The sequence below is a fragment of the Nerophis ophidion genome, linkage group LG26, assembly GCF_033978795.1.
Source record: "Nerophis ophidion isolate RoL-2023_Sa linkage group LG26, RoL_Noph_v1.0, whole genome shotgun sequence".
In the NCBI taxonomy this organism is placed as follows: Eukaryota; Metazoa; Chordata; class Actinopteri; order Syngnathiformes; family Syngnathidae; genus Nerophis; species Nerophis ophidion.
This window is the reverse complement of record NC_084636.1, coordinates 29,333,844-29,351,345: the sequence shown is the minus strand read 5'-3', so window position 1 is coordinate 29,351,345 and position 17,502 is coordinate 29,333,844. Positions and strand designations below refer to the sequence as shown.

Sequence of the window (17,502 nt, the reverse complement as noted above, 5' to 3'; positions counted from 1 at the left end):
CCGATTTCATTTTCCCCCGTAGAAGAAGCGCGCAGTGCATGCTGGGATATATGACTGCGCCAGGTGTGCCGCTTTCATTTTTGTGTGTCTATGTAAAGACCCCAAAATGGCTCCTATTGAGAGACGTGTATTCAGGAAAGCAGGAATAGTAACTGAACTGCTAGACAACAGCAGCGACACTGACTCCAATAACGACGTCTCGAAATAATGCAAAGCAATAACAATATATCAATAACTCAACGTTGCTCAAACTTTAATGTCACACAACACAACACACAAAATACACATGTAAAGCTCACTTTATTAAATCATTCCTCATCACGAATCCCTCAAATTCTTCTTCTTCAGTGTCCAAATTAAACATGCCACAAGAGGTCTCGCAACTACGGTAAGCAGCCGACTACCTTATTTTCCCCCGTATGAGGAATACCTTAATAAAGTGAGCCTTACATGTTTGTTTTGTGTGTTGTGTTGAGTGACATTATCGTTTGAGCAACGTTGAGTTATTGATATATTATTGCTTTGCAGTATTTTGAGTGTTGCTATATTGTGATTGCACTAACGTTTGATTTACCGTAATAGTATCAGACTATTTTTTACGTGTTTATTGAATCGGGGAAAATAATAAAATGGCTGTTTATTCATTTTGGGAGTGAACGGAGTTTTCAGAACGCTGGTTTGTAATCTATTAATAAAGTTTGACTGACCTATCTGACTTTTTTCTCGACATTCCCTTTAGCGCAGCTCCATCTAAAGCATGGGTGTCAAACTGGCCCGCGGGCCAGATGTGGCCCGCCGTGTAATTTAATTTGGCCCTTGAGGCAATATCAATTTAGCATTAGAGCTGGCCCGCCGGTGTTATACAGCGTCGGTGCCGCTGTAACACCGCATTCACAGCTAATACTCATACTTGCCAACCCTCCTATTTTTCCCGGTAGACTCACAAAGTTCAGTTGCCCTCCCGAAAATCTCCCGGGGCAACCATTCTCCCGAATTTCTACCGATTTCCACCTGGACAACTATATTGGGGGCGTGCATTTAAGGCACCGCCTTTAGCGTTCTCTACAACCTGTCGCCACGTCCGCTTTTTCTCCATACTAACAGCGTGTCACATGATATTTGTGTCTTTTACACACACACACACGCACAAGTGAATGCAAGACATACTTGGTCAACAGCCATACAGGTCACGCTGAGGGTGGCCGTATAAACAACTTTAGCACTGTTACAAATATGCGCCACACTGTGAACCCACACCAAACAAGAATGACAAAACACATTTCGGGTGAACATCCGCACCGTAACACAATAAATACCCAGAACCCCTTGCAGCACTAACTCTTCCGGGAAACTTCCAGCAAACTGACCAATAATTAACGTTTTATTCATGCATTTTCTCTTGCTACTTCAAGGCTTGAATGTTTGATTCATTCATTATTGTTATTTTATTTTCAAATTTATTATTAGCCGGTGGAAAAAATTTGATATTTACCTCAGAAGATTGCAAATAGAAAAAAAGGCATAACACTTTTATTAAAATTTTACTTGATATGCCATTTATTTCTTTATTATTATTATTATTATTATTTGAAACTGGATTTTGCATGTCACTAAAGTTATATAAGCCCTGCTTCAATATTTAATGCAAAACTTGTTTGGGTCCCTATTAAAAGGTTAATTTGTTCAACCTTGGCCCGCGGCTTTGTTCCGTTTAAAATATTGGTCCACTCTGTATTTGAGTTTGACACCCCTGATCTAAAGGATGCATAACGTAACCCTAGCCTCTACTGTAGCATCTATTCTATGCGCTTGCCTTATATATAAACAACGTTTTTTTAAAATAGGCCATTCGTTGAAGGTGTGCTTTATAATCCGGTACGCCTTATAGTGCGGAAAATACGGTAATTGTTTTCGTGGCAAGGCCTCTTAACTTCATGTGAGTGATTATAAATGAAGACACCTGTTGACTTCTCAGAGCCCATTTTAAATAGGGTTCATTTGATGCAGTCATTAGACTCAGTTATAAACGCGACAATGGTAAAGTCAAAGGAACTCAGCACAGATCTGAAAAAACGAATCGTTGACTTGAACAAGTCCGAAAAGTCACTTGGAGCCATTTCAAAGTTGCTTAAGTTTTTTATGACACACAAGTATGTGTTCCAATTACTCTATCACAAAAAAAAATAAAAGTTGTAGAATTTATTGGAAACTCAAGACAGCCATGACATTATGTTATTTATAAGCGTATGTAAACTTTTGACCTCGACTGTATTTGTGGTGGGCTGGAATCATACAACAGGAAATACAGTAGGGTTGAATGTTTTGACAAATGTTTACACTTTTGTTTGTGGTCATGATTAGAAGAGTTGCACAAAAAACATCATGTGTTGTGAAAAAGATAATAAAAAAAATAAGAAACAAGCCTTTTTTCACAGAACTGTAACTCAGCAGGGAGTGGAAAGCAAACAATGGCCCCTCCTAATGATAACGGACTCCATTGATGCCTCGGCCGCTGCCTGCGAATTATATAATCTACCCACCCCATGGAAAACAAACAGGGCGACTTGAGAGCCAGGTTTCTACGCAAGTGTGTGCGGGGTGTGGCCAGGAGAGTCTTCAGGGGTGGGTGAGGAGACATTTACGGTGGAATTGTCCTTGCTGAAAGTCATGCAGTGGTCAGAAGGGGGAGCGTTTTTCGTTTTGCATGTTTGAATACGCCACACCTCTCTCTCAACCTCTTTCCCCTCCTCCCTATCTGAGCTCGTCATTCATCCGCCTCCTCCAGTGAGTCAGGGAGGGTGGAGATTCGGAAGACTGCCGTACCAGCCACACTTTGTCGGTTGACTTATTCATTCACCCCCTCGTTCTCTCTCTGCCCTTCTCTCACACTGACTGCAGTTTTTGCTGTACAGAGGCTCCCAAAGGAGGATTTTTAACACTGGCTCCAGTTTATTCAAGTTGGGAATTCTGCTGCCCTTTCATTTTTTTTTGCTTTTTTTTTTTTTTGCTTTTTTACACACGAAGGTATGTCTCGCACGTTTATAGCCTTACACTTGGGCGGTGCATGTGTAGTTCACTCCATAGTTGTTGTTTTTTCTTTAAATTGTTTTCTCTGGTAGCGCAAGTTCACTTTTTGCCCCTTTTTTATTTAACTTTATACCTCAACTAATGGGTGTTTCGTTTTACGATCTCATCCCTTCGTCCCTATTTGTTCATCATTAACTTGTTCCTCTTTTTCCACCCTGTGATTCATTGACTCTGGACAGGAAACACTTCACTTTAGGTGTCCTTCACTAGATGTAAACCAGCCATTTGTTGTCAAGGCTCTGCTAAGAACATATCACCGTCAATACAGCCTTTTATGTTTTTCTCGTGTAGTTTTTTTCCTGCTAGGCAAGGTCATGTGTCCAAATGTCATGTGGGGGAAAATACTACTCCTTGACTTGTGTTCAAGAAAAAAGTGGAAAAAAAAAACTGAATTACATTACATTTCTGCCACGAACAGATGTGTTGTTGATTCTACCAAACCAGTCCCACGTTTAAGTATTTTTCATCGCTTTTATCTATTTAATGTAGAGTTAATGCTGTAATTTATACAGTTTAAATTTGCTTTCAGTATTGTAAAAATGCTGTTTTGTGTTTATACAGTTTAAATTTGCTTTCAGTATTGTAAAAATGCTGTTTTCAATCAATCAATCATCAATCAATGTTTATTTATATAGCCCCAAATCACAAATGTCTCAAAGGACTGCAAAAATCATTACGACTACAATTTTGTGTTTTTTGATCGATTGATTGAAACTTTTATTAGTAGATTGCACAGTACAGTACATATTCCGTGCAATTGACCACTAATTTGTAACACCCGAATAAGTTTTTCAACTTGTTTAAGTCGGGTTCCACGTTAATTCATTCATTGTACAATTCATGGTGTGTCTGTACCTTTAATGCTAATGAGCTTTGTTTGAGCGCATGGTGTACCAAGAAGTGCTATTATGCACTTTATCCACTTTTGACAACCACTGCACTTGTCTACTGTGCAGTAGTGTACACTAAAAGCTAGAACGAGCCCCCCAAAAATTGGATTGCCTGCGGGGTAAACGTTTGCAACACTAGCATAGAGTTTTCACTACAGTGCAGTCCTATTTTAACAGAAACATCATGCTAGTTAGTAGGGGTCCGGGAAAAAATCGATTCGAATTTGAATCGGGATTCTCACGATTCAGAACCGAATCTCATTTTTCAAAAAATATTTTTTTTAAATTTTAATTTTCTTATCAATCCAACAAAACAATACACAGCAATACCATAACAATGCAATCCAATTCCAAAACCAAACCTGACCCAGCAACACTCAGAACTGCAATAAACAGAGGAGAAACAAACACGACACAGAACAAACCAAAAATAGTGAAACAAAAATAATTATCAACAGTATCAATATTAGTTATAATTTCAGCATAGCAGTGATTAAAAATCCCTCATTGACATTATCATTAGAAATTTTTAAAAATAAAAATAATGTCACAGTGGCTTACACTTGCATCACATCTCATAAGCTTGACAACACACTGTGTCCATTATTTTCACAAAAATAAAATAAGTCATATTTTTGGTTTGTTTAATAGTTAAAACAAATTTACATTATTGCAATCAGTTGATAAAACATTGTCCTTTTATAAAAGCTTTTTACAAAAATGTTCTACTCTGCTTGCATGTCAGCAGACTGGGGTAGATCCTGCTGAAATCCTATGTATTGAATGAATAGAGAATCCTTTTAAATCGTGAAAAAATAGTTTTTTTAGCGAGAATCGTGTTGAATTGAAAAACAAATCAATTTTGAATCGAATCGTGACCCCAAGAATCGATATTGAATCGAACCGTGGGACACCCAAAGATTCACAGCCCTACTAGTTAGTTTGTCAGTCAAATCGCTGAGGAAAAAAACAATATAATCAAACTTACAGAACCGCTTCAAAGTTTGTAAGTGACTGTATAATTTTATAGTAAGATAAAAAAAAAAGTGCATTACTTTTTTGCCACTAGCAGATGTGTTGTTTATTCTGCCAAACCAGTCCCATGTTTAAGTATTTTTCATCGATTTTATTAATGTAATCTAGAATTAATGCTAGAATTTAGACAGATTAAATGTGTGTCTGTAGCTTTAATGCTAAAGAGCTGTGTTTGAGCGCATGTTGCACCAAGTAGTGCTATTATGCACTTTTGACAACCGCTGCACTTGTCTACTCTACAGGAGTTCTACACTAAAAGCTAAAACGAGCCCACCAAAATTGATTTGCCTGCGCGATAAATGAACGAGCCTAGCTTTTTCACTACAGCGCTAACATTACAGCACCATTTTAACAGTACCATCATACTAGTAAGTTTTTTTAGTCAAATCGCTGAGGAAAAAAACTATCAAACCTACAGAACAGCTTCCAAGTTTGTGACTACTGGATAGCTTTATTATAAGATGAGTAGCGAAGCCTGCCTTTGTTATTTACACAGTTGCCCTCTAAAGATGTGGGTGTATACATGAAGTGGGCTCAGTTAGATAGGGCTGGTCATGTCCACGAAGAAGGACGTATTATCTACAATGAGATCATGAAACCCAGAACTTCCTATTTAAATTGGGGAAAGAGCCCTCAGCGGTACCTGGTACTTGTTGAAAAGAGCGATACATACTTTCATTTCAGTTTTAAAAAGGCTTCAATAAATTTGTCTCTAGTCACTATTTTAACGAACGGTATCTTTTTAAAGGGCTCTGATTACTCGCAAAATGTAGCCAGAAAGTCTAACAGTTGACAACGCTAAAGATACTTGTGGTGTGTCTTCTTATCCTTTGGCAGACCAGGTGTGTTTTAAGGTGTGAAGGCAAACACAAAGCGCCTAATCTGTTGGTGGTGAGGCGGATGGCCGATTTTTGTTTGGTGCTCATAAAAAGGTCACATTGTTAGAACATCATTAAAAAGTCAATTGGGTAGCTTACACCAAACAGGCACCCAAGGTGTTTCTGATTCAGTTGCAATGCCTCTGCTGAAAACTGGCTCGACTGTAATTGAGGTCCAATTCAAAGAGTTGTCTGCCAATGGCTGGTCATAGTTGTATGGTTTCAAGGTGCAATGGAGGGGAGGTTTTAATTTCAATTGCTTTCAACTCTGCTCTTCATCTGGGTCTCAGGTTACACACACGTGTTGCTTCTCCCCCCCCGTTTCTTCTTGGGGTTGACATGGTTGTGAGACTTTTATCCCTGATTCTTCAAAGGCCACGAGTCGAATGGATGCGGGTTTGACATGTAGAGCGAATGCTAAAATAAGTTGGCACCACACAATTAAAGCCAAAAGTGTGTTTCCCGATAACCCTGACCAGATTATGATTTCATCATCTGGTCAATTTACATGTTGGGCATTTTTCCTCAGAACAAGACTTGACTTCTGCACACACAGACATGATGGTGCACTTGTTGAAAATGCCTCCTCGCTGCCTCAAAAACTGCCACGGCGTTATATGTAAGAGCTTTGTCAACAAGAACAACAATGTCATCCGATCTTGTCATCATTGCTACACGCCACCATTTGCGATAAAGCTCGGACGAGCTCGACCTTTTGGTGAACTTCCTGACATTGTGTTTCTCACAGTTCAGTCTGTGCACCACTGGTGGTTCCCAAAACAATTTTCAAGTGCTCTGTGACTGATTGAGCTCAATCTTTATAAATACTGCACAGGTAATGTTTTAGCGCCAAAAGCAGGAGCCCTCAACCAGCCTGTCGAAAATCACCCAAATAATGAACCAATTCGTCCCACTAGAGAAGTGCTCAATCATGCACTACTTCCTCCGCTCTGTAGAGGGCAACGGTGAGATGTGCGTGTCACAATGGCACAACAGTAGAAAAACACGACTTAAATAAATGAATCTGTATGCATCGCAACTCCTCGCGGTACGACAGGAAGTGTTTCTTGCATCTTGAATTCACTCTGTAGTCAAATACACAAGGAGTAGGCGAAGCAGAGACCCAGCCATGCAGGGCACCTCCACAAGCTTGGAGTGTGCATTCACACCGCCATGCACTATTGCCTAGCAATAGTGCTGAGAGGCTCTGTCGTCATTTGGTTACATTCGTCCTCCCATGAATTGATTAACGTGGACCCCGACTTAAACAAGTTGAAAAACTTATTCGGATGTTACCATTTAGTGGTCAATTGTACGGAATATGTACTGTACTGTGCAATCTACTAATAAAAGTATCAATCAATCAATCAAAGGAAATATGTTAACCACGGGAGTCCCAAGTGTAGCCCACGGCCATTTACCAACCGACAAATAAATGCTGAAATGTTATACGGATGTTTAGTTTTTTTTTTTTAGCTCTTTGTTTTTAAATTACTTTCCAATCACACCAATTATCCAAATTAGACGGCAACAGCCAACCTTTGGGCCGAGAACAATTCTGACCCCTGTTTTAGAATGAAACTGCCTTTTTAGTTACTTTTTGTTTACCACCAAGAAAGCACATACACATGTTTTTGATCAGGATCTGTTTTTTTTATCTTTTGGTCAGTTTCTGAACTATTTGACAGCCAAACCTGTTGGACTAATAGCGGGATAGCCTATTTTAGGTCTTTTGGAGAGTACTTTGTCTGCTTTAATCGATCATGTGACCCTTAAACGAGACTTGGCAAATGCACGAAAGCAAACCTAACACTTCTTGCGCGAAGGAAAGCCAGTAAGTGCAAAACATTGGGTGTGCAAATCGGAGCGCTACGAGGTTGTTTTGTACGCAAAAACACCAATCGCTGTCTTATGCGCCGTGCCTTACAATTTGATGCTTTTGTAACCGTGGTCGGGATCTCGACATGGGCCAAAAATGGCATCTGCTTCTTAATTTTTGATGGCGTTCTGACTTTTTTTTGTCAAGGGGTTTACCAAATGAACAACTTCATGTAAATTTTGCAACTAAGTTAACATTTCTTTAAATGACAAATTACATAATTGCCACTAGAAAACATTTTAGTGGTCTGCGATCACATTTGGCTAGTGTTGTCAGTTGGAGTCTGAGCCAGCCCTAGGGTTTTTTAATCTATTTTGAAATATAATTCAGATCTAAATACATTGCTAGGAAGAAGCGACAATATGCTTATTTTCTCAGTCTTTTTTTTTTTTTTAACCCGAGTGATGATTGTAAGGAATTTATCTATATTGGCAACACAAATCTTGTGCTGAAAGATATTAACATCCCATCAGTCGGCCTCCCAATAAGTGGTAATTGTACAGTGATTATTTTATTATGTTCATAGTTTTGTATTTCTTGTTTAGCACTTAGCACTACTGCTATGTGTTTCACTAGAGCCGGATCTACTTATCACTCAACTTCTAAAACAATTATCCGTATATTCAGGCACAAAAATGTAAAGTTCCGATCCTAATTTCTCCCAAAGTAGTCTTTCTTGAATCTCATGAAGTCTGCCATGACTAGTAGTTGTAGTTATTGTTGAAGGAAATAGCAACCTTTTTGATGCGCTCTTCGAAATCAATATGCCGCCAAAATGTTGCTGTAATGCCTACAATTACCAAAGTACGGTAAATATTACATGGTATTATGAATGTTCATGTTAATAATTACATATGTACTTACAACATGCATCCATCCCATCCATCCATTTTCTACCGCTTATTCCCTTTCGGGGTCGCGGGGGGCGCTGGCGCCTATGAGGTGGCGACTTGTCCAGGGTGTACCCCGCCTTCCGCCCGATTGTAGCTGAGATACAACATGCATATAAGACGTTAATAGAGGTTTTTGGATGTTTTATTAGAGGGCTTTATATGCGGAATTGACTGAATTCCATTCACCACCGTTGTTAGCCACCTAGTGCTAGTATTGATTTATGCTTTAGAATGCATAAATAAGAAACATACATTTGTGTTCTTGTCTCACATAGGGATTGTGAAGGATAATAAATTCCCTGCAAAAAAGGGCAGTTCCCCTTTAATGTTGCTTGTGTTTAAATAAGCCAGTTTCAATTAGGTTAAGTCTGTTCACTTTTTGTGTATTTGAACTGCGTGTGCGATGTAGGGTGACGACATTAGTTTTAGGATTGGTTGGGTGTCCTTCAGGAATCAAATAATAAGCGATACCAAATACTTGATCAAATAAATACATTGGATATTATGTACATAAATGGTTGAATGGAAAAAATTAATGTTTGTGGGGCCGCAGAATATATTGTTGACCTTGTTTATGGCGATGTGCTGCACATAAAAGGGTTAACATTTGTCAAAACCTGCACCTTGCCTGTGCTGTGATTATTCTGACAAATCTAACACATATTGGAATTGTTATAAAATGAGCAAGATTTGTTGACAAACTTTGCCAAAGTATCGATAAGTCACTGACTTTGTTTTTCACAATCATTGTGAGAGACAAGTAAACATATTTTTGTTATGCATTACAACTCTTAAATAAATGTAAATAAATGTCTGTTTACAACAGAGTAAATGGGAGAACCCTACTACGCCTTTAAAGCCCTCTAAATAACCATCCAAAAACCGCCAAAAATACTTAATTTACATTTGGTGACCTGAATATTAAATAAGTATTAGTGATATTGTTATAAGCGCTAACACAGACAAACTATTTTTAGCAGCGCCGTGATCAGAATTCTAACTATTTTGCGCTGCTATGTTGACATCAGCTGGTAAGCTGCTTTCTCACTTCCGAGCTCGCGGAAAATTAATTGTAGTTCATAAATGACTTTCACCTTGATAGTATAAGGTCAAGGATGTAATCCGACAAGTTCGTCAACTTTGGCATCCAATTTAGACCCGGGAATGGCGAGAAAGATCCGTAAAGACGCTTGGTTCCACCCCCCTTTTTTCTTTGCGAGGATTAAGAGTCGTTTCTTCATCTAAATGGGAATATATCAACGTGCCGTCAGTTGGCATCCAAGTGAGAGCAGAGATTGTACAGAATGTGATGTTTTATTATGTTTGTTGGCTCTCATGATGTCTGCAGTGAGTAATAATCGGTGATGTTGTCAAAGGAAAAACTGAATGTTGTGATGCGTTTGTGAAAGTAATGTCATTTTATGCTTAAAATGAGCAAAATACGTAAATATTAAATGTTATAACAAATGTACTTGTTACTAGATTACACATATACTTAGTGTGTGTTGATAAAACCATAATGGAAATTTTAATGCTTTTTAGAGTGCTTTATTGAGGAATAAAGCGACTCCTAAACGCTTTATTGCAAGCAGACTTTTGCTTGCATTTTTATTAGTTAAAATGCATACAAAAGAGAAAAACGTGTTGTCTTACATAAGGATTGTGAAAGATAGACAAAATTGGTGCACTTCTACCCTTAATGATTTGGAAGTATTTGCATAGCTATGGATATCTGTATTTACATGTATGCTAGCATGTCCTAAGGATCTTGACCACAACCCATAGAGGGTGCCCTAAATGTAATTTTGCAGTAATGTCACATGACATACTAAAGATATCTGCAAAGTGTTGCCCCTTGTGCAGCTTGCTAATAGCTACTACCATATTACCATTGTTTTTATTTTAGTTCATTTGACTAATTGTAGCTGAAGTTTTTGATGCAAAAAAATTTACTCCGTCACTTTCTTGTGGGATATATTGTGTTTTTGCAGTATTTTTATTGGTACATTGTACTTTGGAACACATATTTCCTTTTGATGCCTGTAGGCTATTTTTTTTCCACTAAGTATTCTATCTGAAAGCCAACACTTAAGCTTCCCCTTGTTTGCTATTCCTAACCGCCATGATATCAGCGTGTAATGATATTGGCTGAAGGAGGGCTGCTCATTGTTGATTGTACATCAAACAATGGCGCTCTCAGGGTCCAGTATCATGTGACGCCACGCCCTGTTTGTCCCCAAGCATTCAGGGTTCATACAACTTTTAAACGAAGCAACATTCCTTTTATGCGTGCTCGCCATATTTCCAGCACCGGCCTTCGTTGGTGTACAGTAACCTTTTTTTTTTTACGTTTCTTTTCCCGCTGTGGCGTTGGCTTTTACGGTAAAGGAAGCGGCGTGCCAGCTAGCTTCAGGGCAAGGAACACCGTCCCACAACCCCGTGGCCCCGCCTACTTTGATGTCAGGCCATGTCGGATGAGCTGGGATTTTCATTGGGAATTTTTTTGTGTGTGAGGGAGAGATACTCGCTCCCCGTCTGCTTTGGTAAATTTTTGTCCGGCTGAATAAAGGATTGTCCCAAAATGCATCCCCTCCCTTTTTTGTATTTAAAGTGTTAGTTTTGTACATTAGAGAACATCACATGTTCACACTTGCACAATTCAACATGTCTGAAAAGGAGAACTATTTACTTATCTCAGCATTGGTTTGAACGTTAATTGTTCTTATAATATGCTACAAGTTAATGTGTCACAATAATATTGTTTGTATACATCAGTAAGATGAGTTTGTACATTTAGTACATGGGTAACACTGTAATGAATAAGACGCATGTATAATAACTAATAAGTGAGGAATTGAAGGTAAATGATATCAAGACACTGTTTTCTTCTTCCTCCTTCCATATAATTTTGTTTCAAAGCAATGTTCAACCACTTTACTGTTTGCTTTCTTAATGCCTGTGGAAATTCCAGTGTTGAGAAATGATTAACCATATTTATACATGTGAGGCTATCATGTCACAAGGTTCTGCCGAAGTAATGAGGAAATGGTGCCATCATAGCAAGTTTTTGACAGTTATTGGAATAAGGTTGCATATCGGGCGTGGGATCTACTGTTGTTTATGCTTTTATATAATTTAGCTTGTTTTTGATTATTTTGCAGATAACGGGCTAAGAAGATGGCAACCATGCTCCAGGAAATCAAGGAGATTGGCTCGCACGCTATAGATATCTATGACTACCTCGTGGCGGGAATTGGTGAGTCAAAGTTTTTTTCATTTTGTTTTTAATTAAATAACCAAATACAGAAAGGTGATGCTTTGTACAATGTTGTATTGTGATCCAAGCAATCAAATCATTCATCTTAACATCCACTTCTTTAAAAGTGACTGACGGAATAATTGTCAATTCACTATGCGTCGCAGCAAAAATGGGTTTTCCCTCTCTCCCCGGTGTAATCACAAAATAATAACTAACAATATAGCTGTGTAAAGAAATAAACTATATATATATATATATATATATATATATATATATATATATATAATATATATATATTTTTTTTTATGTAAAAAAAGTGCATAAGTAAATAGTGTGCAATATGTGAGGAAAGACAACTGCCAATGTTCAAAAATGAAGTTGAAAATGGATTTAACATTTACAGTGGAAGTTGCCAACAAGTGTAACGGTTCGTAGAACAATGAATTCATGTCACTTATTTTTTTTTTTTTTTTTTTTTTTAAATCAAAAGCAAATTGGCATTAAATCAAATGCTGTTAACCTTTTAAGCCCCTTGAAAATTAACACTTTGTACCATGAGGTCCCCCATTATGAATATTTAAAATATAATTGAGGGTTTTGATGAACTCATAAATTTGATTTTACAATTTACATTACAATTAAAAAAAAAACCCTCCTTAATAAAAAATTACACCGTCTTGAAGCGATTGAGGCAAAACGGATTGTACGACTCGACTACATCCAATATGCAATATATGAGGAAGAAGCAATTGTCAATGTGCAAAAATATGAGGTTTAAAATTGACCTGCTGTGCAAATTGCCAACAAATTTAACAGTTGATTGTATAATGTATTCATGTAACTTTTTTGGGAGTTTAAAAAAATAAAATTAAAATCAAATTGGCATTAAATAAAAAATGCTGTTAACCTTTGAGGCCATTTGAAAATCAACACTTTATACCTTTAGGTCCCCCTTTATGAATATTTAAAATGATTTGTGTTTGGATAAATGTATCAATTATTTATTTAGTCTTATAATTTAGATTTAATGTTGGAAGAAAAAAAAGCGATTGAGGTAAAATGGAATGTACGACTCGATGACATTCAGCAGAGGCGTTAAGTCTCAACTAGTTAAGAACAGTTTGTTTAGGCTAGCACAGTGCTTTTACATTTTTCTTTTTTTTAAATCTCGAATGATTCACAAGGCTCCAGCTAGATGGCAGCTCTGCTCAAATTAATCTACAGGCTCAACCAGAAAATATGTCTCCATTTGTTGCAGTTTACCTGACACATGAAACGTGACAAATGTGGGGGGTTCACTATCCACTTTAGCCGCCAAACAGCAGTTGAGTATCTTAAAATGTGTTCTGTGGCGATTCCAAGTTTGACCACAGCGTCAGTTGCTATGTAGAATGCTGCTTTCCATTATTTTCAGCAGACTGCATTGCAAAATTATTAACCACCCACCTTCCTCTCGCGCCAGATCCACCCAGGGATTGGGGCAAATTAATCCTTTCCTTACTGTACATACATAACTCGTCAGTTTACCGGTAATGAGGATACAAATAAATATTGTCAGGTTCTCCTTAGGATTTCGATTCAGGGGGTGTGTGAACATTTTTTGTGTCTTCGAGAGGGTGTGACACAAAATAATTAAGAACCATTGAACTATGCGTAGGACATGTAGTGTACAGACTTTGATCCTGTACTTGAATTATTTAAGATATATTACATTCTAGTATTTGTATTTACATATAAATTCCCCAAAGTTCTATACTCATCTGACCCGCACTTCTATGGTGAGGCGACAACACACAAGTCTTCAGCTATGAGACTTGTGGGTGCTGGTGCCAGCAACTCAAGAATGATTTGTACCCATAAATAAAAATATAAACATTGTTAGGTTCCAAATTATATTTCAATTAAAGGAGGGGGGCGGGCGTGAAAAAGACTAATAGAGAAGAACTTGGCAAGCGTAATTCTGCACAGAACACTTGCATTGAAACACAAACTCAGAACATTCCTAGCGAGTCTCAGATATTGTTTGTGAGGAAGTATAGAGAAATGGAGGGTCCCGATACGACTTTTTCATTTGCGATTTGCTATGATATTGGAGCCTTGAGTAATAGTCAAAACCGATATTGATACGATACAGTATCAGTAGAAAATATGTATCTTATTATAATTTTCTAGAATATTAGAAAATGTTTGATCAAGTGAAATGACTCAAACAGAACAACGATAGGAAGCAAAAACACTAACCTATTTATTATTGAATGTCGGGGATGGCCCAACGCTGACTTTAAATTGAAGTGGCGTGGTAATTGGTAGATAGACACTCCATCCAGCTTTATAATCACTCCCCATACAGCAACAGATAATATCCGCCTATTACCTGACACCTTCTATGTTCATTACTTCTCTTTGTTGTTAATGCCTGTATTCTATTTTCTGCTGGACTTACTCTCTTTTTTATGCTGGGGCTGCCAAATATACTGTGATAGTGTACATAGCATTTGGTATATATTGTATATATGTTATAGACATATTATATCTGTATATATTGTATACTGTACACATGATAAGTATATATTCGCAGATAGGTTATATTTTACATTGCTATACCTAGTCTATTTATACCTGCATTGTCCTTTCCATCATTGTAACTAAGCTACTGTGTTGAACAATTTCCCTTGTGGATCATTAAAGTTTGTCTAAGTCTAATTGTTAGTGATGTGCGGGATCGATGCTGCCGATACCAGATACTTATACCCTAATATCGATTCTGAAATCAACATTTTGATACTTTAGTTACTTGAGATAATGTATATGATTAATGGGGCGGTATAGCTTGGTTGGTAGAGTGGCCGTGCCAGCAACTTGAGGGTTCCAGGTTTGATCCCCGCTTCCGCCATCCTAGTCACTGCCGTTGTGTCCTTTGGCAAGACACTTTACCCACCCGCTCTGTGCCACCCACACTGGTTTAAATGTAACTTGGATATTGGGTTTCACTATGTAAAAGCGCATTGAGTCACTAGAGAAAAGCGCTATATAAATTCACTTCCCTTCACTTTACAAGAACATGGTGTAAAGTAACTTAATCATTGAGGTCTTGTTGTAATGAAACACAATTATTTTTCTTGCTCCTAGGTAAGTACGTAATGCGCAAACACAGCAGTACACTGTGCTGTGCACACTCATTCAGTCTGTCATTTGATTGATTGATACTTTTATTAGTAGATTGCACAGTACAGTACATATTCCGTACAATTGACCACTAAATGGTAACACCCCAATAAGTTTTTCAACTTGTTTAAGTCGGGGTCCACGTTAATCAATTCATGTTGAAGATAATTGCTGGCAATTACAATAAGTCACTCAGTATTATAAAATAACAACAATATTATGTATCCTAGTATTGTAAGCTAATATGAGACACTTCTTACAGAGTTGAATATAAATAAGATAAGTCATTAAGTGCGTTTGCATTTCATGAAATACACTCTTTCTAAATTTCACCGGACACGTTAGATAAAATATGCACAAAGTACCTGATCGGTATCGCCGTTACCAGCCTGAATTTTACGCAAAATGGATCGGAAAGAAAATCTGTGGTATTGCACATTACTAGTAATTGTAACTACAATAGACTGAGTTGAATCATGATGCGGACACGTTTAACTGGATGCTTTCTAATAAGGTTCTGCATTGGAGACTTGGTGTCTGTAAAAAAAATATGCAGCTGTAATTATTGGATACGTGTTTATATTGACAAATGTTTTAGACTGCAATACCTTTCAATTAAGGACACTTATTACATATGTCTAGCTTGTGTGCTAATCTATTCGTAGCTGTGAGGTCCTGGTAACCTATAACCTACCATGTTTACCTTTTTTGTAAATTACTTTATTAAAATACAACCAAAGACTAACTTTGTGTGCTTATTGGATGTTAACTTGTTCTGCTGATATCAATGCCCATCCCTAAACTGGTCTACTCCTCCTGCAGATCATCGACTGAAGGTTTATCCGCTGATGCAGAGCCCCATTCCCATGACTGTAATTTTGCTGTGCTACCTGTTCTTTGTACTGTACCTGGGCCCTCGCATCATGGCCCATCGCAAGCCCTTCCATCTCAAGGAAGCCATGATAGTCTATAACTTTTTGCTAGTGGCACTGTCCATATACATTGTCTATGAGGTGAGTCTGCTTTTGGCTGCATTTAGTCTTCCATAAAACCTGCCCAACCTGTTAATTGATTTCATTATTTAGTTCCTGATGTCCGGCTGGGCCACGACGTATACTTGGCGATGTGACGCAATCGACGTGTCGGACAGCCCTCAAGCAATAAGAGTAAGTTGCTGCTTTATTGCCATTGCTAGTGACTTTGAGTGGGAATGACATTTGGATATTTTTTTTTTACAACACCACAAAACATCAAGCACACCATAATATTTTAAGCAAACCATACATTGCGATTTATACATAACTGAACAAGGTAAAACAACACAAAGACTAGTGAAATTTAGTATCAGAAATGTAAAGGTTTTTTTTTCCTTACGAACATACACCACAAGCAAGTATAACACACAGAAAACAAACCATGGATTTGGTTCAAACCAGTTTTTTAAAAAGCGTACAAAAACCTTAAGGTTTTTGACTTTTTAAAGATTGGATTAACATATTTGGATTTAAAAAATGTTTTTTTTTTTTTTTAAATGTTTTTTTGTTTTGTTTTTTACAAGAGTGCCAACATGTTCAATATAAATTGGCTCGATCATTAATTTAGAAAATACTTTAGCCTGTCATTATTCAATTATTCACTTAAATATGATTATATATCTGCCAAACACACACAGATGATTATCATTGCAGAATAGGAATGATAATACATAATTTTTATAATTATATTATTATTAATGCATCCTGGGAGTTAAGTCTCCCCGTCTTTTAAAAACTAGTGACCCCTCTGTGTCAATATTTAAAACAAGGGTCTTTGAACGCATCACAGTTATGCGCAATGAGATAAAAACGTGAAGCTTGCACATAACTTTCTCCTAAGCTGCCTCAAATAGATTTATTAATATTTTTGCTTTTTCGTCTCATCCCCTCACCCTTGTTCCAAAATGTTGGTGCTGTGTGAATGCTTTGCCTCTTAAGGCCTAAGCTGTTTGTTTACATGCTTTTTTTATTTCTCTTTGCTATTTGGGCTTATTGGACCATAATTAGAATATAAAACTAAGAATCATCTTTTTATATGATGTACTTATTAGTCCATAAGTAACAAACGTGTACTTCATTTAAATTGGACGCCAAATTCCATTGTATGTTATACTCTTCTGACACCACCAGATGGCAGTAAAAGTGTCCACATGAGGGCCAAAAGACTGCCCAATTCAGTAGTGTACACAATTTTGGAAATAAGCGCTAAAAGGTGCTGTCCACGCATGTGGCCACTAAGGCCTTTAGAGCAGGGGTCGGGAACCTTTTTGGCTGAGAAAGCCATGAAAGCCAAATATTTTAAAATGTATTTCCGTGAGAGCCGTATAATATTAAAAACTGAATCCAACTACATTTTTAGTAGGACCAACATTTTTTAGAGT

The 17,502-nt window shown here is 37.5% G+C and overlaps 1 protein-coding gene across 5 annotated transcripts in view; it reads left to right on the top strand.

Moving 5' to 3' along the window:
- elovl1b (ELOVL fatty acid elongase 1b) overlaps positions 1–17,502 on the top strand; it is a 51,001-nt gene that overhangs the window by 22,324 nt on the left and 11,175 nt on the right. For 4 of the 5 annotated variants that reach the window (XM_061888105.1, XM_061888108.1, XM_061888107.1 and 1 more), the window contains 3 exons: positions 11,824–11,918; positions 15,909–16,099; positions 16,172–16,252. In XM_061888105.1, coding sequence (XP_061744089.1) covers positions 11,840–11,918; positions 15,909–16,099; positions 16,172–16,252 — 351 coding nt within the window. In that variant the 5' untranslated portion in view covers positions 11,824–11,839. Of the gene's footprint in view, positions 1–2,842; positions 3,025–11,823; positions 11,919–15,908; positions 16,100–16,171; positions 16,253–17,502 lie in introns of those variants that run through there. The other variant, XM_061888106.1, reaches the window with a different exon arrangement.